Source organism: Podarcis tiliguerta (genome assembly GCF_965153285.1).
Source record: "Podarcis tiliguerta genome assembly, chromosome: 10".
NCBI classification, from domain to species: domain Eukaryota; kingdom Metazoa; phylum Chordata; class Lepidosauria; order Squamata; family Lacertidae; genus Podarcis; species Podarcis tiliguerta.
In genome coordinates, this window is record NC_139543.1 from 1489477 (window position 1) to 1513155 (window position 23679).

The following is a 23679-nucleotide window of genomic DNA, read 5'->3' on the forward strand; positions in this document are numbered from 1 at the left end:
AGAACCCGAATGTCCAACGCAGCTTCCGCAGCTTCCAATTGGCTCCTGCAGCCAATCGGAAGCCGTGCCTTGGTTTCCAAACATTTTGGAAGTCAAACGGACTTCTGGAACTGATTATGTTCGACTTCCAAGGTATCACTGTACATCCCTTTCCGTAATATCAAATAATGGTATATGATGCTAGTAGAAGATGGTGACAGTTGTTTTAGTCCTGCATTATCTGAGCCATATGAATATGAGTTATGTATGTTTTTGTGTTTATTATTAGTGAGTAAAAGACAGAGAGTACTACCTTGTCAAGAGTGTTCATAGAATTGTAGAGTTGGAAGGACCACAAGCACCATCTGGTCGACCCCCTACCGTGCCAGAATCTTGAACCCACGACCCTGAGATTAAGAGTCTCCCTCTCTACTGACTGAGCTGTCCACTTTGAGACATTCTGATAGACTGACTCTAGTCCAGCTTTGCAGTTCAGGCTGTCTAGGATAAATAACAGTAATTTCCAGGTGACTCATGCAGCTGCTGTCCCAAAGAACTGAATGTTGTCTCTCTGCAACAGGTGTAGCTCTTCATTTCATTTAAATGATTTCCTGGACTGGTTTAGAGCAAGTGCAGCACCCCAATATTTCTCAAGTAAAGAGAGATTGTGTAAATCAGGGATGGGGAGCCTGAGGCCCTCCAAATGTTGGACCACCAGTTCCCAGGGGCCCCTGCTAGCATGGGCAGTGGCCAGTAATTATAGGAGCCACAATCCAACAACAACTCTTGGTTTGCGGGGAGTACAGGTTCCCCTTTCCTTGGCAACTGGCGAAAGTAAGGGGGAAACAACTGGGCCAGACAGCTAGCCACTCCCTCCAGGGCAGTACTGTGGCTAGCTTGTTGGGCTTAGTTATGCAAGTCCTTGGTCCCATCAGTGTCTCTGCATCCTAACCAAGCCCATGCAGCTGTTGTTAGGCTTGAAATGAGCTCCTTGGAGAAAAGTGGGGCACAAATAATTCTGCATTAGCACCACCAATGAAAACAACAAACCTGTTGTTTAGTTCAGTGCATTTGAACTGTGGAGATTTCTGCTGGGTGGACTTTCACAGGTAGTGTCCCAGAAGGAGATTTTGTCTGCCAAGGATTAGGACTAGCTCAGTTTATTTCACTACTTTGCTGGACTGCTGTTCAGGGGGTCAAGTTATATAGCATAACAATCACCTCTGCTTTGGTACCACTATCTTATTAAAATATTTTCTGTTTTTGTAAAATAGTTTTGAAATCAGGCTGGAATCCAAGTAACTCTGAGGAAGTCACAGTACAAAATACACAATCATTTTATTTTATTTTGTTTTATTTTAGCAGTAGTTCCAAATGCCATATTTTATTGCTTCATAAAAAAATATTATTTAAGAAAATCAGCTAACATGGTTGATTGCATCCCATGGAATTTGTTTTCAAAAGGTCTGTCAGAGGCCTTTCTGAATGATTATGTTAGCACAGAGAATGACCAAGCAGCGAGTATTCTTTTGTTTTTTGTCTGTGAAAGAAACATCACAGCAAGCGTATTTCAGACAGCTTTGCTTTCTAGTTGAATCATACATTAGCTATGGATGACTGATGTAATTCTCCTGACAGGTATATCTCAGCGAGACTACACTCAGTACTACGAGCACATCTCAAAACAAAAAGAAGAGATCTGTAGACTTACACAAGAGTTTTTCAAGAAACACATCCAGTATAAGTTTTTTGATGAAGACTGTAAGTATTCTTTGAGCTAACATTAGAAAGGAACTGGTGCTTTTTTGGAGCTAAAAAGTTTTATTTAAAGCTAGGAACATCTGTGGGGTGGAAGGAGAATTCTACGTGCACCCAGAGGTATCTTTTAAAGTTCCACCTGCAGCAATTTACATAGCTGAAGTTGCTTTTTATTCAAATTTGGTTTGCTTCTTTTGCCATGTGAGAAGTTTCCCAAGAAGCTCTTTGCTTGTTTTTTGGAGCTAAAAAGTTTTATTTAAAACTAGGAACATCTGTGGGGTGGAAGGAGAATTCTTTGCTTGTTTCAGGAGACTTTGCTTGTTTCACATGCACATCTTCTCCCATGTGCTCATGCAATTTGTCAGAGTGAAATTTATAGCCCTAGATTATTTTATTCAGTTTTTATGGGGTAAAGTTGTTTAAGGACAGAAGTGTTTCCGTCTTTCTTGAATGGAGATGTCTCATTTGTTCTTCAGCTGTAATGAATGCTATTTCATTAAATCCAAACTAAGGTTGAAAAATTGTTACTCTTCACTAAAGAAAAGTAGTGATATTTTAATCACTTAATTTGGAATTGATTTTTGAATTTAGAAAACTATACAAGCGGAACCCTGTGATGTAGGAGAATGTGTGTACAGAAATGCTAATTTTAACCATACTTTGGTGCAAAACAAGCCTCTCAAGGCAGCACACATGTCATAAAGGTAAAGGGACTCCTGACCGTTAGGTCCACTTGCGAACGACTCTGGGGTTGCAGCGCTCATCTCACTTTAAAGGCTGAGGGAGCCGGGGTTTGTCCGCTTCCACAGACAGTTTTTCCAGGTCATGTGGCCATCATGACTAAACAGCTTCTGGAGAAACCAGAGCAGTGCACGGAAACGCCGTTTACCTTCCCACGGTACCTATTTATCTACTTGCACTTTGTGCTTTTGAACTGCTAGGTTGGCAGGAGCAGGGACTGAACAATGGGAGCTCACCCCGTTGCGGGGATTCGAACCGCCGACCTTCTGATCGGCAAGTCCTAGGCTCTGGTTTAACCCACAGCGCCACCCGCGTCCCTACACATGTCATAGGTATCTGTAAAATACATAAATCCGTTTTAAGCAACCATACTATAAAAATACAGGGAAATAAACCACACTCAATCCAGCGTGGTTTGTGGGTTGGTTAAGTTGAGGGCGGCTGTTCTACATAGTAGTGTTTGCAACAAGTAATAATCTTTACTTTCAATCACTAAAGCTGTGGGATATGATGAGAATTGCATTCCAATATGTCTAAACAGGAGGTTCTAAGAGAACCTCTGGCTGCCTTGACTGACCTTTAAAACATCCAGAGTTATTGGACTAGGCAATCACAACAGTTTACAAAGAGTTGTAATTTCATGGGCTACGCAAGAGAGCGTGGTCTGCCTTCAGTCACTTAGACTTTTTCATATATCCAAAAAATTGACTACACGACTCCCTGTTTTGGGAACAAAATTCCTTGATAATGCTTCAGAGGAAATACTTGGAGGGTCAAGAATGGTCAATGCCCTGAAGCAGTTTCCTGTGCTGAGCTACCCTGCTTTGACAAAGGAAGCGCTTTACTTATGTAGCAAATGTGTCAGTAACCAGATGATCATAAGTTCACATGGGCTACTAACTACAGAGAAATTTAAGCCTTCCCAAATCCAGCTGAGCACAGTGTATTTGAGCACTTACAGTCTAAGCCCATTTAACTCCCACTGATTTCAATGGGTTTTACTCTCAGTTAAGTCTGCGTAGTGTTGCAGCCTTAAGAGTTATGCAGACTCTGCTGGGAAGTCCCATTTGAGTTATTTCCCTTAAACCTCCGTAACTAATAAGAATCTTATCACCCATAAATCTGCCTAAAACTTTCCAGACTCATCTGAATCCTTTTTCAGGTGTTATGTTCTTGATCAAAGCAAACACTTAAGGCAGGCGAGGAGGGTTGGTCCTGGGGATGAGTGCACTAGCTCTGCCCCATGTTGGCATTCCAGCTGCTTTCCCACTTCTAGAAGCCAAAGACCTGAAGCTTGTCAAAGCTCCCCAAACATTTTTTGAACCCTGGAAAACCAGGCTTTTAAACTGCCTAGGGAGCCTCCATGAAACTCGCCTTCCATGATGATGAGGAATGAAGTGAATGTTCCCCTCCCACTGCCTTCTCTCATTTACCTTGACCTGGAATGCAATGTCTGAAGACCCCTTAAACCAGTGTCTTTCATCACATCTTTTGGTAGTGAATATCATTTAATTTATGTGCTAGTTAAGTGGAAAGTACTGAATCTCCTGCCAATCAACTTAATTGCTGATTGTTTCCCCCTCGAGTGTTAATAAGAGATTGAAAAATACTTTTCTCTCCACTCACACAAAGTCTTTTCAGTTTTTTTCAACCCCTGTCATGTCCCCCTTTGGCCATTTGTCTCTCTCTCTTCATAATTAAAAAGCCCAACATCCTTCTGCTCTTCCTTATAGGGAATGTGTTCCTGCTTCTCGGTCACTTTGCTTGCCTGTTTCTGTACCCTTTTCAGTTCTGTAATATTTGGTTTTGCCATGGAGTGACTAGAACTGTCTATGCTTACTTAGTAATACAAATACAGTCACACCATGGATCTAAACAAAAAGTCATGCCACATGGTGATGACCACTAGCCTAGTTAGATGAGTTCAAGCAGAAATTTCATCGCTGATGGCAGACCTACCTCTTTCATGAACTGATCAGCCATGACAGCCTTATCTACCCTATTATTGGTATGCATCATTTCCTCAGAGCAGCTCTCAAATGAGCAGCAACTAAGTACAGAAATTCAAAAAACATAAGAATACTTGCAAATTACCTTATTAATAAGTAAATAAACATAATAAACTAGCAATTCATGCTACTTTGAATATAACAACACCAGTAAACTGGCTTTTTTTTTCCTTAATTTTTTTTAAAAATAATATTTTATTAAGTTTTACAAAAGACATAAATCAACAATAAACAAACAACCTCACAACAAAAAATAAAAAAGACAGAAAAATATACACTACAACATACAAACACACAAAGCAACAATATACAACAAAGAAAATAAACATGTTAAAAACAATTTTTGTCTCCTTGTATTCTTTACATTAACTTATTTCTCCGACTTCCCCAGACCTTCCTTCTCTGTATTCCAAATCAAATATTCTGTCTGCAAATTCTTTCCCTCTATCATATTTTAATTTTCTGATACTCTTAAAGTCTAATAGATAGTTACATTTCCTTAAATCTATCAAGATATTAAATCTTTCTCTATTCACTTTTTCGCTAATAACCATTCACCCTCAATCCGATGTCATCAAACGTTCATTGTTTTATAATATTTCTGTAAATAGTCTTTAAATTTTCTCCAGTCTTCCTTCACCGTCTCTTCTCCCTGGTCTCTGATTCTGCCGGTCATTTCTGCCAATTCCATATAGTCGATAACTTTCATCTGCCATTCTTCCAGTGTGGGTAGCTGTTGTGTCTTCCAATACTGTGCGATAAGTATCCTTGCTGCTGCTGTAGCATACATGAAAAATGTCCTATCCTTCTTATGCACCTGTTGGCTAACCATACCCAGGAGAAAGGCTTCTGGTTTCTTCGGGAATGTGTATTTAAACACTTTTTTCAGCTCATTATAAATCATCTCCCAGAATGCCTTTATCTTTGGGCATGTCCACCAAAGGTGAAAGAATGTACCTTCAACCTCTTTACATTTCCAGCATTTATTATCAGGTAAGTGATAGATTTTTGCAAGCTTGACTGGTGTCATGTACCACCTGTATATCATTTTCATAATATTCTCTCTTAAAGCATTAGATGCCGTAAATTTCATACCAGTGGTCCATAACCGTTCCCAGTCAGCGAACATTATGTTATGACCCAGGTCTTGGGCCCACTTAACCATCACTGATTTCACTTCCTCATCCTGTGTATTCCATTTCAACAGCAAGTTGTACATTCTTGACAAAATCTTGGTTTTGGGTTCTAGCAGTTCTGTTTCCAATTTTGATTTTTCCACCTGGAAGCCAATTTTTCTATCCATTTTAAATGCCTCCATTATTTGATGATAATGAAGCCAATCTCGGACTTTACTTTTTAATTTATCAAAACTCTGTAATTTCAATTTGTCTCCGTCTTGTTCTAAAATCTCCCAATATTTTGGCCGGTTGGCCTCCATATTGAGTTTTTTTAGTGCTTTTGCTTCCATTGGAGACAACCACCTTGGAGTCTTGTTTTCAAGCAAATCTTTATACCTCATCCAAACTTTGAACAATGCATTCCTAACAATGTGAATTTTAAACATTCTATGCACTTTAACCTTGTCATACCATAGATATGCATGCCAACCAAAAGCGTTATTAAATCCTTCTAAATCCAAAATGTCTGTGTTTTCAAGAAGTAGCCATTCTTTTAGCCAGCAAAAAGCTGCTGCTTCATAATAAAGTTTCAAGTCTGGCAGGGCGAAGCCTCCTCTTTCCTTTGCATCAGTTAATATTTTAAATTTTATCCTTGGCTTTTTGCCCTGCCAGACAAATCTAGATATGTCTTTTTGCCACTTCTTGAAACAGTCAGTTTTGTCTATAATCTGCAATGTCTGAAATAAAAACAACATTCTTGGCAATACATTCATCTTTATCACGGCAATACGACCCATTAGCGAGAGTTTCAAATTAGACCATATTTCTAGATCTTTCTTTATCTCCAACCAACATTTATCATAGTTATCTTTATATAGATTCCCATTTTTAGCAGTCATAATAATTCCCAAATATTTCGCTTTTTTCACTACTGTCAATCCTGTCTCATTCTGAAACCTTTCTTTCTCGATTTCTGTTAAATTCTTTGTCAAAACCTTAGTTTTTGTTTTGTTTAATTTAAAACCTGCCAATCGACCGAACTCTTGAATCAGTTCTAAGACTCTTTTCACACTGAATTCTGGCTCCTGCAATGTCAAAACTAGGTCATCTGCAAATGCTCTTAATTTATATTGTTTAGCTCCGACCTGTATCCCTCTAACCAATTGGTCCTTTCTAATCATATTCAGCAACACCTCCAGGACTGATATAAAAAGCAAAGGGGAAATTGGGCAACCTTGTCGTGTTCCTTTCTCTATTCTGAACTCCTCAGTTATTACATTGTTTACAATTAATTTAACTTTTTGTTCAGAATAGATTGCACCTATACCATTTTCAAATTCTTGGCCTACCCCCATACCTTGGAGATTCTTCATAAAGCTCCAAGAAATATTGTCAAAGGCCTTCTCCGCATCCACGAATATCAAAACTGCTTTTGTATTTATTTTTTCCTCTAAAAATTCCAATATATCTATTATATTCCTCACATTGTCAGATAAATGTCTTCCTGGGAGAAAACCTGCTTGATCCTTATGAATCTCCTCTATTAATATTTTCTTAAATCTTCTAGCCAAAATGTCTGCAAAAATTTTGTAATCCACATTAAGCAACGATATCGGGCGGTAGTTTTTAAGTTGATGTTTTTCGGTCTCTATCTTTGGTATAAGTGTGACAAAAGCTTCTTTCCACGTTTCTGGTGCTTTCCCCCCCTGAAGTATTTCATTACAAACGTCTTTCAGTGGCTGAGTTAGCCAGTCTTTCAATACTTTATAATATTTAGCAGTCAGTCCATCCGGTCCTGGAGACTTGCCTAGTTGCGTATTCTGAATGGCACTCTCAATTTCTTGGTCTGTTATCCTATAGCTCAGTTTCAGTCTGCTTTCTTGGGATATTTTCGGTAGCCCATTCTCTTTCAAAAATTCCTCTATATCTGCTTCATTCTGGGATTGCTGGGAGTAAAGCTGTTTAAAATATTTTTGAAAGGCAGTCCTTATTTCCACTGGGTTCTGTATAATTCTTCCTTCCACTTCCAAGTTTGTTATCGTATTCAGTTTTTGTCTCTTCTTTATTTGCCATGCCAATAGCTTTCCACATTTATTTGCCGAGTCAAAAGTCCTTTGTCTCATTTGCCTTATTTTCCATTCAATTTCTTGGTTTATCATTTGCATATATTCAACTTGATATAGCTTAATTTCTCTTAGAATTTCCTGCGATTTTGGTTTTACTCTTAATCTCTTTTCTCCCTCGTTAATCTTTTCTAAGATCTTTTCTCTTTTTTCCTTTTGTAATCTCTTCTTGAGCGTGTTCTGTTGAATCAGAAACCCTCTCATAACAGCTTTACTTGCGTCCCATACAGTTCTTTTCTCCACCGTAGTATTCAAATTTATCTCAAAGTAGTCCTTCAGGGTTTTCTGGGCTTTCTTGGTTATTTCCTCATCTCTAAACAGAGTGTCATTCATCCTCCATCTAAAGGAACCAGTTGGTAGTAAATTCATTACCATCTTGACAGCATTATGGTCGGAGCAAGTCTTTGGGCAGATTTCCACTTTTTTTGTCTTTGGTGCCAGTCCTCTAGTGATCCATATTTGGTCGATTCTTGTCCAAGTCATTTTGGCTTCAGAAAAGAAGGTTCCCTCTCTTCCTAGGGGGTTTTTAGTTCTCCAAATATCCACCAAGTCCAAGTTATCAGTCAATTCAAAAAAGGTTTTCGGTAGTCTCCCATCTTTGGTGACTACCTGTCGTTGTGCCTTGTCCATATTTGTTGAAACTACTCCATTTATATCTCCCATCAAAATCACATTGTACTCCAAATAGTCCGTCAATGTCTCATGCAGTTTCTTAAAGAACTCGGATTTTCCATCATTAGGTGCATACACACCTACTATCAAATATTTTTGTCCATGATATTGAATTTCAATTGCCAAATATCTCCCTTGTTCATCTTTAAACATAAACTTTGGTGAGAGGCTCTCTTTGGCATAAATTACTACCCCTCTTTTTTTAACTTTATCAGATGAAATAAATTCTTGACCCAATCTTTTATTAATTAGGATTTTCCTATGGAGCCTTGTCACATATGTTTCTTGTAAACAAATTAAATCCAATTGTTCTTTTTTTAAGATATGAAAAATCGATTTCCTCCTTCGAGCCGAGTTTAGACCATTACAGTTCCAACTTAAAAGTTGCAGAGACATGATGAATTTATTCTGTTATATTCCTCCAGATGCTCCCAATGTCTTATCTTTATCTGCCGAGTCCGGTGGTGTCTTTTTCTTCCGATTCCTCTTCGGTTTTGCTCCTGTCACATCTTCACTCCCTTCCTCTGATGATTCCGATGGGTCTGCTACTTTTAGGGTTCCTTTCTGTAGATCCTCCTCGTAGGCTTCTAAGAATATGTTCTTATCTTCCACTGATTTTATTTTTATCTTTCTTCCCTTGATGCTGAAAGAGAGCCCTGGCTTAATCCAGCAGTTTAGAAGAGGTAGTTGACCTTTTTGGTAGTAGGTATGGCCACACTCTTCTACGTGCATTCTCATGTGCACATACAGGCATGCAGCCCCCTCGCTCCACGGCTGTTCTGTGCAAATCAGTGTGAGTGTCAATCTGTATCCCCATCAGGGCGCTAGAGTAGATATAAATATTTAAATCCATCCCAGCATTGTGAATACTTATTCCCCCAACCCCCAATTTGTGCTGCCACTGCCAAAATTGGAGGGGTCTTGGGGTGAGCAGAAAAAAATAATTGGGAGGCCAAATGAGACCTCCTAGCCAGGTTTGAGCCTCCTGTGACTTAAAGCTAAACAGGAGGAAGAATAAAACCTCACACACTATTACATGTGCATGGCCAGATAAATCTGCATTTCACAAAGGCGACATGGGGTTCTCCACAGTTTGCCAATGTACGTTGACAGGCAGCCGCACCTCTCGCTTGTGGTAGTAGCTTTTTCAAGGCTTATAGGGGAAGATAGGCAGAGCTATTTTCTCTCTGTCAACAACCTCTATGTGAAGAAGCAGAGTATTTGTGAGCAGCAGCTGCTGGGGAGATATTGGGAATGGCTGATACTCGCAAGCCCTGCTTAGGACATTCCAAGGCATCTGGTGCCACAGTGAGAATTGCTAGACGAGATGAATCTTGGTTTGATCCAGCAGGGCAGTTCTTATGCTTGCAGAATGCAAGTTGTTTTTATTAGTGTAAAATGTGAGTAAGCTCACAGTCGTTTGTGTAGACCACTGAGGAGGGTCTGAACTTCTTAAAAAGTCTTGTGGCTCCATCTTGCATCACCCAGAAGGGCTCTCTACTTTGCCACTGCAGTAGCAGGAGAAGCCCCAGGAGACAAGGGACCCACACTGGCAAAGCAATCCAGCAGAGTAGCTGCACCATATCTACAGACTCATCACTCATGCAGACCTAGGGCAGCCTCGGTCCCTCCTACAGAAGGCCCTGTTGGGGGCTTTCCAGGGACTGCTGCTAGAGAGGAGCTCAAGAGCCAGGCGTTTCATGCCAGTGGAGTGATGTCACTCGGCAGGTGGAGACCATTTGGGGCTGGATGACAAGAGAGGTCTGCCTCGTACAAGCTCCCCATCCCCACGCGTGCTGGATTGGGGGTTTGGATTGTGCTCTGTTGTCCTAGTTTTCTGGGAAGGATGAAGTTCATGGGAAGAGGCGGCGTGTGCCCTCCTCCTGCTTGGCCCAACACATCTCTTTTTTCCCCTTTTTTTTAATAATAATATTTATTAATTTTCCAAAAAGCACAAAATTAGAAAAACAAAAAATTCAAATACAGTAAGATAAAGGGAAAAAAAGGAAAAAAAGAAGAGAGAGACAAAAACCAAAGTATACCCAAACAAAAATAATAAAAGTCCCACACCCTCCCTCCACCCTTCCCGTCAGAACAAAAAAAAGAAAATCAAAAAACAAGAAAAGAATAAATCTCCATCCTTCAACATCTATTTTCAAATAACTTATTTCCTCGGCCTCCTCCCACCTCCCCTTCTGTATTCCAATTGTTAATCAGGTCAGCAAATTCTTTCCGTCTTTTACTGCTTACTCACTTGTTTACTTAATCCATTTATATAGAGTTTGGATTTGATATCCCGCCTTTCACTCCCTTTAAGTAGTCTCAAAGCGGCTAACATTCTCCTTTCCCTTCCTCCCCCACAACAAACACTCTGTGAGGTGAGTGGGGCTGAGAGACTGTGACTGGCCCAAGGTCACCCAGCAGCTGCATGTGGAGGAGCGGAGACGCGAACCCGGTTACCCAGATTACGTGACTACCGCTCTTAACCACTACACCACACTGGCTCTCATCTTATTCTCTTATCAACATCCCAATTTGAGTAAGCACCTAAGAAAAAATTAACTAAACTCCAATTCCCTGGTTAAAAAGAAGAAAAAAAGAAAAACCTTAAATCTTATACTTTTAAATCATGTACCTTTAAATCTTAGTATCTTATATCATTATGTTGTTTCCACTAAAGCCAAATAAAATCATTCCACCATCTCCCAATTATTCTTAATCATACCATATTATACAAATATTATTTTTAAAAATTCCCAATTTTCCCCACCATCTCATCCCCCTGGTGTCGGGTACCGCCAGTCTTTTTTACCAGTTTTATCAGTCTTTTCTGTCAAAATTAATTCCCTAACCCGGTTCCCTTATATTCGAGGCTCTCAAATCGTCTCCCTGGAGTACCTGCAAATTTCTTTTCCGGCCTAAAGTTAAGTCCCAAAGAGCTTCTTTCCTAACATCTTCTTTAATTCTCTTCTGCACGCTTACCCAAACTTCATATTTCAGTTCATAAACCAATAAGTATTCCAAAGCGTACTCCACAGTCTCTTTGGGATAACAGTTGTCCATCCTTTCAAACTTTCCCGCAGTATCCCCCTCCAGCATATTTCTCATCCATCTTGCATCGCTCAGTCCACAAGGGCCACTGCTCTGCCTTTCAGCCTCAGTATTCTCAGACTCAGATTTATCTCCATCAATTTGAGACTCTATTCCTGAGGCTTCCACATAAAAATCCTCTTGTAGAGTCAAATCCGATTTTGATTGCTTCATCCTCTTCTCCAGTGTTTGACTTTGTAAATTTGGTTCCTTTTCTCGAGCCTCAGTTGTTAGTTTGTTCCCATTCTGTACCAAAATCATTACATTCTTCCTCAGATCAGAAACACTCTGTTCAAAAATATTCACTTTGTTTAAAACGTCATTCAATAGAACTGTTATTCTTTCAGCCATATCTTCCAGCTTATTTTCCCAGTATTGTCTGCTGCCCCTCAAGGTCACTTCAAAACCTCTTGTCTACCATCTGGTCGGAATTTTCCATCCCCTGTAACGTTGTAGCAATCCCAGTATCCAAGCAGGCAACATTTAGAAACTTTTAACAACAATTTGCTCTGGTTATTTTCCGTTCACTTCAGTTAAAAAAGTTTGCCTTTCCACTCCTTTTTTCTTTCAAAACCCGCAAGTCAATACCAAAAGGTATATGTCTCTGATCCTCTTTCCATTAAGATATAATCCATACCTCCGTTATTGTTGGTTTTAAATTATACAGGCTGACAACCCGGTCCCAGGGTCCGAGACGGCAGTAAATTAAGTCAATTTTTACTGTCCTGCAGGGCTCGAAGAACTATCAAAAGAATCTCCCCCTCTTCCCCTGCTTCCGAGGGGGGGGGGGTCCATAAAACTTAGATGGTAAAATTCTTCACTTTACAGAGCACGTTTCCAAAGCTCCGGTTTATAGCAGCTTTGCTTTAATCTTTCTACAGAACGAAAGGTGGGCTTCCTGTTTATGCCTTCACGTTCAAATGCCAAATTCATGTAATTTGTAGTCCAATTCTGTTACTTACGAAGTTTATTTAAGTCCAAATGTCCACAGGAAAAGTTGGCGCTTTTCTCGCAACAGCTGTGCGGCTTCACTCCCCGAAAACAGCGATTGATCCGATGTGCCGTGCCGCTCACTCCACGTCGCTCCGGAGCCCCGAAACCAGGATCTCCCCGCGAGTAGGGGGGCACTAAAGGCACGTGCCGAACCCCAAGCCCACGGTCTTCCTCCGACCGTGGTTTTTAGCGGGTCTCCGCCTCGCCGTGGCGGTCAGACCCTTCTTTTCAGGGAGCGGTCTCCTCCGAGACGGAGGAAATCCTCCATTAACCAGACGCGCCAACCCGGAAGCTTCGGCCCAACACATCTCACTTACCCTTTCACAGCACCGGAAGAATCCATGTTTGTTTCAGTGTAACATAATAAGAGCACCTTCAGTTCTAAGAAGGCCTAAAAGCAAAAAAATTGAAGTGGTTTTCAGGTTTTGCCTAGTAAACCTATTAATCTTGCCTCTTCTCTTCTCTTTCCCTCCCCTCCCCTTTTCTTTTTCCTTCTTTAATCTTTCTAGTTGTGTTTGATATCTACAGGGACAGCATGGTAAGTCAACTCTTTGGTTTGTAATGCTTTATTATTTTTATTCTGTGTAAATTTTTGACTATGGTCTAAGCAGTATTTTATTCTGCTTTTCAAAAAAAAAAAGTGATAGTGTACAGTAATAAAACAGTTGCCATGATCTTATGCAGGGTACCCATCAATAAGCATGAATAGTACATATCCAAGTGTGCTTCAGGCACACTGGTTCTGTGAGTTCCCAGTGGGATTTTTCATTTTTTCTTGAAACAATCAATATTGTAGAATTTTTGGTATTTATCTTAAGCAGAAACCTGGTTCCAGTCACCACTGAATTGGAGTGATTTTGCAGTCTTTAATACCATTACCACCTGGAAATGTGGGTTTTCAACATATGAATGTAGAATTGCAGTTTGTGTTGCTGCAAGGGAATGAATGGCTGTTTGTTAAATTCTAAAACACAAGCTCTACTTCATCCTTCTCTGTAATACCTTGTTAAGATTTGCTGGTGCCCTTTTTGGGGATGGAGACAATATTGCCAGGTCTGCATAATCATAGTCAGCCATTCTATCCTGCACTTCAATTGTTCCAAGCAAATCTACTACGGCATTGAAAGCCCTCCTGGCTCATACCTGCCAGTACGGAAGATGGGGCAGGCAAATTTCTCTTTATTTTTTGATATGCCAGCTCCAGTCTGGTACAGGTGATGGGTCCAATCCCTCTCACAGGATCTACACCACTGGCACCTGCCTCTGTCTCAAAGCACCACAGGGGACTGCTAGCAATGGTTCTTTACTCATGGGACGATGCTGGAGCCTTTGCTGCAGTGGCTAAAAAGTTCACATTTCACATTAACCATGGATTTTGGTGGACCAGTTTTCTATCAACATGGGATCTATAATGCTGACTTGCTATATAATTAAATGTGGTCAAATTCCACATGTTGTATATGTCTGTAATGGCAGGGCAAGTCCATCTTCTATGGGAGTGGGCAGTGGCTTCCTTCTCATGCTTAAAATCAATATGGCATTAAGTAATGTGTGATGTATTTATGTAAAACAAAATAGTATCTGTATCTGTTACTTGGATATACCTTGGGAGTGTGAGAATTGTCATTTGCTCAGAGAGCCTGTCTTCTGAGAGTCACACTTGCGGTTTCACAATGCTGGAAGCTGCCCAGTAATTAAGTGTTTTGAGCAGTAGGTTAGGACCTTACTGGATCAAATGGCAAAATAAAAGGATAAGCATGATATATGAAACAGCCTAATGTGCAAAACACATGGTATGGCTTTGGGGGCCTTTTTAAAAATAAAATATTGTCAACTGCATCTCCAGACTATTAGTGGCTCCTAGTCATGATCGCTGAGCTGCTTCCAGGATCTGGGCATCATGGCTCTGCAGGGGACAGCAGCAGGAGAGGCCTATGGTCCTCATGTCATGTTTGTGCTTCATGCGAAAATCTGGTTGGCTACTGGAGGGAAACAGGATGCTGAGCTAGATAAATGTTCTGGTAAGCCTGGCTCTCTAAAGCAGGCATAGGCAAACTCGGCCCTCCAGATGTTTTGGCACTACAACTCCCATCATCCCTAGCTAACAGGACCAGTGGTCAGGGATGATGGGAGTTGTAGTACCAAAACAACTGGAGGGCCGAGTTTGCCTATGCCTGTTCTAAAGTGTGTGCGTGCTTGTTTCTGTTTGTGTCTGTGTGTTCAGTACAGGGGTCCCCAAACTTTTTAAACAGGGCCGGTTCACTGTCTCTCAGACACTGTTGGGAGCTGGACTATAATTTGAAAAAAATATGAATGAATTCCTATGCACACTGCACATATTTTATTTGTAGTGCACACAAAAAACAGGAAAAACAATACAATATTTAAAATGAAGAACGATTTTAATCAACATAAACTTATAAGTATTTCAATGGGAAGTATGGGCCTGCTTTTGGCTAGTGAGATGGTCAATATCGCTAATGCTCGTCCCTACAACCCAGCCTACACATGGATCTCCCTCACCCCCATGGCCCAGTCTACATGCAGGCCTTCCATGCCCCCATCCCCACAATCCAGCCTATACACGTCTCCCTAACCCCCATCCACGACCCCCAGCTTGCACACCTGTCCTCCAACCCCAAATCCCCATGCGCTAGCCTGCCCGCGCACTTTTCCCTACCCCGATCCCCATGGTGCAGCCTGTCTGCATGTCGCCCATCCTCATGACTCACTGGGGGGGGGGGGGGAGGCAATTCAGGGCCACCCCTCCTCTGGAAGGCGCAGTCGACGAAGACAGCATTCTTGCCCATGTAGAATATATTTGCACCATCGGCATGTGCGGAGGAACAAGGCGAGCTTGCGGAGAGGGCAGCACCTCCTTGGATGGGCTGGATCTGACCATCACTGCCTTGCCTGCGCACGCCTCCCCCTCACTTCCTTTCCAGGGCATGCCCACCTGTCCTATAGCATGGGAATGCAGCTGACTGCAAAAGGATTCCCCTGCCCCGCCCGTTCTCCCTTGAATCTCCCCCACCTCACCCCCCCCACTTCCTGACCTGCTTTTCTGGCGATTGGGGGTCCCAGGCAAGGCAGCAAGGCAATTGGAGTTGGGCCCACTCCTCACTGAGCAAATCTACTGACCCCTTCCCTCTGCTTGGCGCGGCTTCGCCAGCTGGGTTCTTGTGATGGCAGCGTCGCCCCCCGTCCAGAGCCGTCCGTGGCTTTGGATTGGCTGCAGGAGTTTCCTGCTGCCAATGTGAAGCCGCAGCAGCATTGCGGAAGTCAGGCCCTTTGTGGCGAGGCGCCACAGCTTCTTCTCAAGGAAACACCATGCCGATTTAGCTCAGTGTGTGGGGACTGACCAAGTGGGCGGCAGGGTCCATGGGCCGGAATAACGAGCCTGGTGGGCCAGACCCGGCCCGCAGCCCGTAGTTTGAAGATGCCTGGTCAAGTACATTGTATACTCCTTTTCCCTCCCTCCCTCCAGTTTTCATCTTCTCCTTTCTCTTTACAGCTTTTCTGGGTGGGTGGTAAGGGAACAGTGTTTGGGGGCGTCTTGAAACGGAAGTGTATTGAGAATTGTTCATAAAACACCACAGTTGTTCTTCATTAGTTAAGAAGGCTCCTTGCTGGATCCAGCCAAAGGCCCATGCGCTCCAGAACCCTGTTCTCACACTAACCAAGCAGAGGTCTATGAGAAGCCACAAGCAAGGCCTTATCCTCCATGAATTTCTAATTTAATTTTGTTGAAGTACCAATTGATAAAACGATTGAAAGAAGTATCAAAAACAGAGAAACATGCATGTTTGAACCAATGCATGGCAGCAGTTAATGCCCGTCACTTTTTAAACAGAATCAAATGGGTCAAGTGTAAGAGGGCTGTATATGCAGTTTTGGCCACATATATTGAAAGCTGTATTATGCCACTTTAACAGTCATGGCTTCCCCCAAAGAATCTTGGGAATCGTAGTTTCTTATGGGTGCTAAGAGTTATTAGGAGAGCCCTATTCCCCTCACAGAGCTATATTGCTCGAAGCTCCCTGGCAAGAGGGATTGATGGTGAAACCACTTTCAGCACCTTTAACCAACCCCTTTTTTGTGGAAAGCCATGGCAGTTTAAAAGTGATAAAATAGATGTGTCTTTCAAGCTTATACCAAGCACTTTCACTGATAGATATCCAACTCTGGTACTCTGGCTTTCCTCAGAGCAGCCGATGGCTGATCTACCGCTGAGCCTGTTCCACCAAGATTGGTGGATTTACAAGCAACTATATTTAGGTTTGGGCTATAAATGTCTGCAGTGAACCTTGGCTTGGCAAACGGGGCTCTGTGGGCACAATGGAGCTTTTGGAGAAGCATTTCAGCTATGTGAATGTTTGAAAAAAGATGTTTGTGCAGATTGATTATTAAACCTTAAAAGTGGCTATATAAATGAATCTCTAGTGGAAGGTTTTCCTCTAGCAGGAATAATCTTGAATAGTAGTCAAAAAAGTGTGGCTATTAACAACATTGTGATGTCAAAAATAGACAGAAAAATGTGCTTAACTGCCTAGAATTTATTGGAGCGATAATTTACTTGTACTTTCTGTATTCATTACTGGGTTGTGGAAACCTGCAATTGAGCAGCATTATCTTCTGAGTCTGCTGCTGCAGAGCAAAGGTGTTTGGTGGCTCATATTGCTAGATGATGATGATGATGATGATGATGATGATAAAAATAAAATTTATCTTCCTCAGCCACTCTGGGCGGCTCCCAACAAAAAATAAAAAACACAATAAAACATCAAACATTAAAAACTTCCCTAAACAGGGTTGCCTTCAGATGTCTTCTAAAAGTCAGATAGTTGTTTATTTCCTTGACATCTGATGGGAGGGCGTTCCACAGGGTGGGCGCCACTACCAAGAAGGCGCTCTGCTTGGTTCTCTGTAACCTCACTTCTCGCAGGGAGGGAACCGCCAGAAGACCCTCAGAGCTGGATCTCAATGTCCGGGCTGAACGATGGGGGTGGAGACACCCCTTCAAGTATACTGGGCCAAGGCCATTTAGGGTTTTAAAGGTCAGCACCAACACTCTCTAGCTTTCTCCATAAACCAAATTGCAAACATGCGCTGGATTATGGAGAAAGCTAGAGAGTTCCAGAAAGACATCTACTTCTGCTTCATTGACTATGCAAAAGCCTTTGACTGTGTCGATCACAGCAAACTATGGCAAGTTCTTAAAGAAATGGGAGTGCCTGATCACCTCATCTGTCTCCTGAGAAATCTCTATGTGGGACAAGAAGCTACAGTTAGAACTGGATATGGAACAACTGATTGGTTCAAAATTGGGAAAGGAGTACGACAAGGCTGTATTTTGTCTCCCTGCTTATTTAACTTATATGCAGAATTCATCATGCGAAAGGCTGGGCTGGATGAATCCCTAGCCGGAATTAAGATTGCTGGAAGAAATATCAACAACCTCAGATATGCAGATGACACAACCTTGATGGCAGAAAGTGAGGAGGAATTAAAAAACCTTTTATTGAGGGTGAAAGAGGAGAGCACAAAATATGGTCTGAAGCTCAACATCAAAAAAACGAAGATCATGGCCACTGGTCCCATCACCTCCTGGCAAATAGAAGGGGAAGAAATGGAAGCAGTGAGAGATTTTACTTTCTTGGGTTCCATGATCACTGCAGATGGTGACAGCAGCCACGAAATTAAGAGACGCCTGCTTCTAGGGAGGAAAGCAATGGCAAACCTAGATAGCATTCTAAAAAGTAGAGACATCACCTTGCCAACAAAGGTCCGTATAGTAAAAGCTATGGTTTTCCCAGTAGTGATGTATGGAAGTGAGAGCTGGACCATAAAGAAGGCTGATCGCCGAAGAATTGACGCTTTTGAATTATGGTGCTGGAGGAGACTCTTGAGAGTCCCATGGACTGCAAGAAGGTCAAATGCATCCATTCTTAAGGAAATCAGCCCTGAGTGCTCACTGGAAGGACAGATCGTGAAGCTGAGGCTCCAATACTTTGGCCACCTCATGAGAAGAGAAGACTCACTGGAAAAGACCCTGATGTTGGGAAAGATGGAGGGCACAAGGAGAAGGGGACGACAGAGGACGAGATGGTTAGACAGTGTTCTCGAAGCTACAAACATGAATCTGACCAAACTGCGGGTGGCAGTGGAAGACAGAAGTGCCTGGCGTGCTCTGGTCCATGGGGTCACGAAGAGTCGGACACGACTGAACGACTAAACAACAACAACAACACCAACACTTTTAAAAGTCCCTTTTAATCCCTGCCATGTAACATTCTCCAGATTTGTAATCCTTTTTGTGAATTAGTTCTTCTTCGAATTGGCATTGGGAGTGAGCTGCTTTTATGTCCTAGCAAACAAAAATTCTTTTCCTGTAAAATCCAGATTGCCAGCTGGTTCGTGGAAACAGCCTTCTTTTCTGCCAAGATCCAGGTTTGAATTGCCTTGATATTGTTCTCTCCACATGCATGGGAACATCCTCCATTTGCGTAGGACTGAAGTTTAAAGTAGCAAAAGTCCAGATTGCTGACATCTGCTAGGCTGAGCCTGCTTCTTCACTTCGTAGCTCTCCATAAGCAAAAATACATTCACATGCACACATACAAATTGTGCTTGGAAACGTACTGGGAGCCAATGTTGGTTTTCAGGACCGGTGTTATATGGTCTCGGTGGCCACTCCCAGTTACCAGTCTAGCTGCAGCATTCTGGATTAGTGGTAGTTTCTGGGTCACCATCAAAGGTGGCCCCACGTAGAGCACATTGCAGTAGTCCAAGCAGGAGATAACTAGAGCATGCACCACTCTGGCGAGACAGTCTGTGGGCACGTAAGGTCTCAGCCTGCGTTCCGGACGGAGCTGGTAGACACAGAATTGACGTGTGCCTCCATTGACAGCTGTGAGTCCAAAATGACTCCTGGGCTGTGCACCTGGTCCTTCAAGGGCACAGTTACCCCATTGAGGACCAGGGAGTCCCCCACACCTGCCCGCCCCATCCCCCGAAAACAGGACTTCTGTCTTGTCAGGATTCAACCTCAATCTGTTAGCCACCATCTATTCTCCAACCACCTCCAGACACTCACTCAGGACCTTCAGAGCCTTCACTGGTTCCGATTTAAATGAGAGGTTGAACTGGGTATCATCGCATACTGATGAACTTTCAGCCCAACCCCCCCTCTTTCAGTGGGTCTGGGAAGGCTCCCTCACAGAGGGATGCATTCACCACCCCACAGAGTCCATCACCCAGTACTTCCCAGCTTGCTTTTATGAGCCAGGATGGGCAAGGATCAAGGAGACAGGTGGTTGGTTTCACTCGTCCAAGCAGCCTGTCCACATCCTCGGAGGTAACAGATTGGAATTGATCCCATGCAACTTCACTAGACAGGACTCTAGCACTCTCCCGCCCTCGCCCTCCAGGAGAACATCCGCCATGACCTGAAGCAGCTTGGCCAGGGAATCCTTGGTGCAGCGTGGAGGTTGGTACACCAAAAGGAATCCTGTACTGCCCCTATTGCCCAACTTCCAGAACATGCACTAAGAAAACTGGGTCTTCCCAATAGGATGCCTGGTGTAAGCTAATGACTTCCTAAAAATCACTGCAAACCCCCCTCCCCACCCACATGACCTGTGCAGAAGAGAAACCTGGTGGACATGCAGCAGCAAGAACAGGCCCATCTGCTTCATTCAACCAAATCTCTGTTACACATGTCATGTCAAGTCCTCCATCCACGATAAAGTCATGGATGGCAGTGGTCTTGTGAATCATTGACCTGGCATTGCACAGCAGCACCTTCAGGTCATGTGGGTCTCCCTTGCTGATTCCAATATCCTTCTGGTCAAGACCAGACCCGGAGGCAGGGATAGTCCTCCAATAACGACTAAACCTGCCTCCTCGGTAATGACATGGTCTGGTCCTGGCGTAACTCCTCTTATTCGTGATCACTGAGATCAGGTGTCCCAGTGCGTCCCACCCCACATGGAACCTGCCCCAGTCATTCTGTTGGCTGGGGCCCACTTCCAGGCAGCCCTGACCCTCTCCCTTCAAGAACCAAATTTGTTGCTGCTGTTTAGTTATGTCCGACTCTTCGTGATCCCCTGGACCAGAGCACGCCAGGCCTTCCTGTCTTCCACTGCTTCCCGCAGTTTGGTCAAACTCATGTTCGTACCTTCGAGAACACTGTCCAACCATCTGGTCCTCGTCCCCTTCTTCTTGTGCCCTCAATCTTTCCCAACATCAGGGTCTTTTCCTTCTTTTTTAAAAAAATAATTTTTATTAAATTTTCCATTTTAACAATCCAATCAAATCACATTAAGAATTCCAAATTATACAAATACATATCATATAGTCCAAATATTCTGCCAAATTATAATTGGGGGGGGGGGCTTCCCATGCTTCAAGTTCAGTGGGGTTCCAAACATCTTATGTTTCTACTGCCTTGAGTTTCCAAAAGTTCCTTCTTTAAGTCTTCCTGTTGTTATCCTTCCTTCCCAACATCAGGGTCTTTTCCAGGGACCAAATGCAAAGTATATAAAATGATAGAAACTAATTTAAAAAAGAACCAAAACAAAACACAATTCACAGTTATACTGAAAATTTAACTAATCCCCAGCCCCAACTAATCGTTTAATTCACCCCCAACATAGCAAAAACCAGACCATAAAACTGTAATTTAAAATGCCACAAATTAAAAACTATTTTAAAACATTTAAGACTTCCGGAGGCGGCGCGACCGGTAATGGCTGCCTTCTCCGAGTAAGGAGAAGGGAGCTCCGCTGTAAACGGGTCGTCCGCTACGGCGAAGCGGAGACCCATTCAGGAAAACCACAAATCGTATCTGCTTTCAGGCTTGGCAGAGTCAGAAGGACAGAGAAGCCCAGAGATTGTTTGATAACACTGAGATCAAAGGAGGAAAGGGACAAGATTTTGGGCCTGCACTACGAAAAGTCACTAGACATTTTGGGCAAGAGAATTGAAATCTACAAGGACATTCCTAAGCAGTTGCTGGACCTTAGATCTAACTACACGGAATTGGCAAGACTGTTGAGAAGCAACGCAATTATCTTCAGGTGGGAGTTCCCACAAGGATTATCCTTTACCTACAGAGGGAGAAAGATCAAAATCAAAACAGTGGAAGATAGAGACAAGTTTTTGGGAGCACACGGAGAAGACCTCCACAAAGGACTTGGATTGCCAGCGCCAGAACTTCCAGGGGAGCCCGCCCCCTCGGATCCTCAAGGACCGGAGAACAAGGTACCACCCCAGAAAGAATAACCAGACCTATCCAGGATGTCTCTGCAGCTTTTGAGCTGGAACATAAATGGCTGTAACAGTCCCGAAAAAAGGTCTAAAATTTTTCATATTTTAAAAAAGGAACAATTGGACATTATATGCTTACAAGAAACACATGTGATTAGGCTCCATAGAAAGGTGTTAATAAATAAAAGGCTTGGTCAAGAATTTATATCATCGGATACAGTTAAAAAGAGAGGTGTGGTGATCTATGCAAAAGAGAGCCTTTCACCAAAATTTCTCTTTAAAGATGAAAGTGGAAGAATCCTCGCAATAGAAGTACAGTATCAAGGAGAAAAAATTTTGATATTAGGAATTTATGCTCCAAATGAAGGAAAATCGGATTTTTATAAGAAGTTGCACGAGACCATGCTGGATTATCTGGATTACAACAACGTCATTATGATGGGGGACATGAACGGGGTAGTATCAACAAATATGGATAAGTCACAGAACCAGAACATTACTAAAGAGGGAAGACTACCTAAGACCTTTTTTGAAATGACTGACAATATGGACTGGGTTGACATCTGGAGAGTTAGAAACCCCTTGGGAAGAGAAGGAACATTCTTTTCTGAAGCTCAACTGACTTGGACACGAATCGACCAAATATGGATAACTAGAAGTCTGGCACCTAAGGTGAGGAAGGTGAAAATCTGCCCTAAAACATGCTCCGACCATAACGCCTTGAGAATGGATATGACATTGATCCCAACCGGCTCCTTTAGATGGAAGATGAATGATGGCCTGTTTAGAGACCAAAGAATTGTAAAGAAGGCCCAAAAAACTTTAAAGGACTATTTTGAGATTAACTTGAACACTACGGTGGAAAAAAGAACTATCTGGGATGCAAGTAAAGCTGTGATGAGAGGGTTCTTGATTCAACAGAATTCTTTAAAGAAAAGACTGCAAAATGAAAAGAAAGATAAAATTCTGGAAAGTATCAAAGAGTTGGAGAAGAAGTTAAGATCTAACCCGAAGTCCCAACCGATTCTGAGAGAAATTAAACTTTATCAGGCACAATATTCCAAACTGATAAATCAGGAAATAGAATGGAAGATTAAAACAATGAAACAAAAAACTTTTGAATCGGCAAATAAATGTGGGAAACTGCTAGCCTGGCAGCTGAAAAGGAGACAAAGATTAAATACAGTAACAAACTTAGAGGTTGAAGGAAGGAACATTCAGAACCCAGGAGAGATTAGAAAGTGCTTCCAGAGGTATTTTAAAAAGCTATACACTCAAGGGCCACAAGATGAAATAGAGATTACACAATTTTTGGAGAGAAATGGATTAGCAAAGCTGTCAGAAGAAAATAGAACAATTTTGAATGGCAAAATAACACGACAAGAGATTGAACAGGCCATCCAGAGTCTGAAACAGGGCAAATCACCAGGGCCAGATGGACTGACCTCTAACTACTATAAGACATTGAAGGATTATTTGATACAACCTTTGTTGGAGGTCAGTAATGAAATAATGGAGGGGAAGAAGGCGCCTGAATCGTGGAAAGAAGCATTTATCACATTGATTCCAAAGTCAGAAACTGAAAAGACACAACTCAAGAACTACCGTCCCATCTCCCTTTTAAATGTGGATTACAAAATATTTGCAGATGTTTTGGCACGAAGATTTAAGAAAGTTTTAAGTGAGATAATCCATAAAGACCAGGCAGGCTTTCTCCCGGGCAGACATATGTTTACTAACACAAGGAACATCATAGACATATTGGAACTTTTACAAACAAACATAAACACTAAAGCAGTTTTAATTTTTATAGACGCGGAGAAAGCCTTCGACAACATATCTTGGAAATTTATGAAGGGGAATTTAAAAGAAATGGGAGTGGGACGGGGGTTTGAGAACGGGATTGAGGCAATATATTCAGAACAA

General features: G+C 42.3%; 1 protein-coding gene across 7 annotated transcripts in view; it reads left to right on the plus strand.

The window, feature by feature from the left end:
• Positions 1 to 23679, plus strand: part of CDC123 (cell division cycle 123) — a 59457-nt gene that overhangs the window by 19272 nt on the left and 16506 nt on the right. For 5 of the 7 annotated variants that reach the window (XR_014502121.1, XM_083400021.1, XM_083400023.1 and 2 more), the window contains exons 10-11: positions 1618 to 1740; positions 12993 to 13021. Coding sequence is in view for 6 of the 7 variants with exons in the window: in XM_083400021.1 (XP_083256147.1) it covers positions 1618 to 1740; positions 12993 to 13021 (152 nt within the window). In the remaining variant the exon portion in view is untranslated. The remainder of the gene's footprint in view (positions 1 to 1617; positions 1741 to 12992; positions 13022 to 23679) is intronic. The other 2 variants (XM_083400020.1, XM_083400022.1) reach the window with 1 other exon arrangement.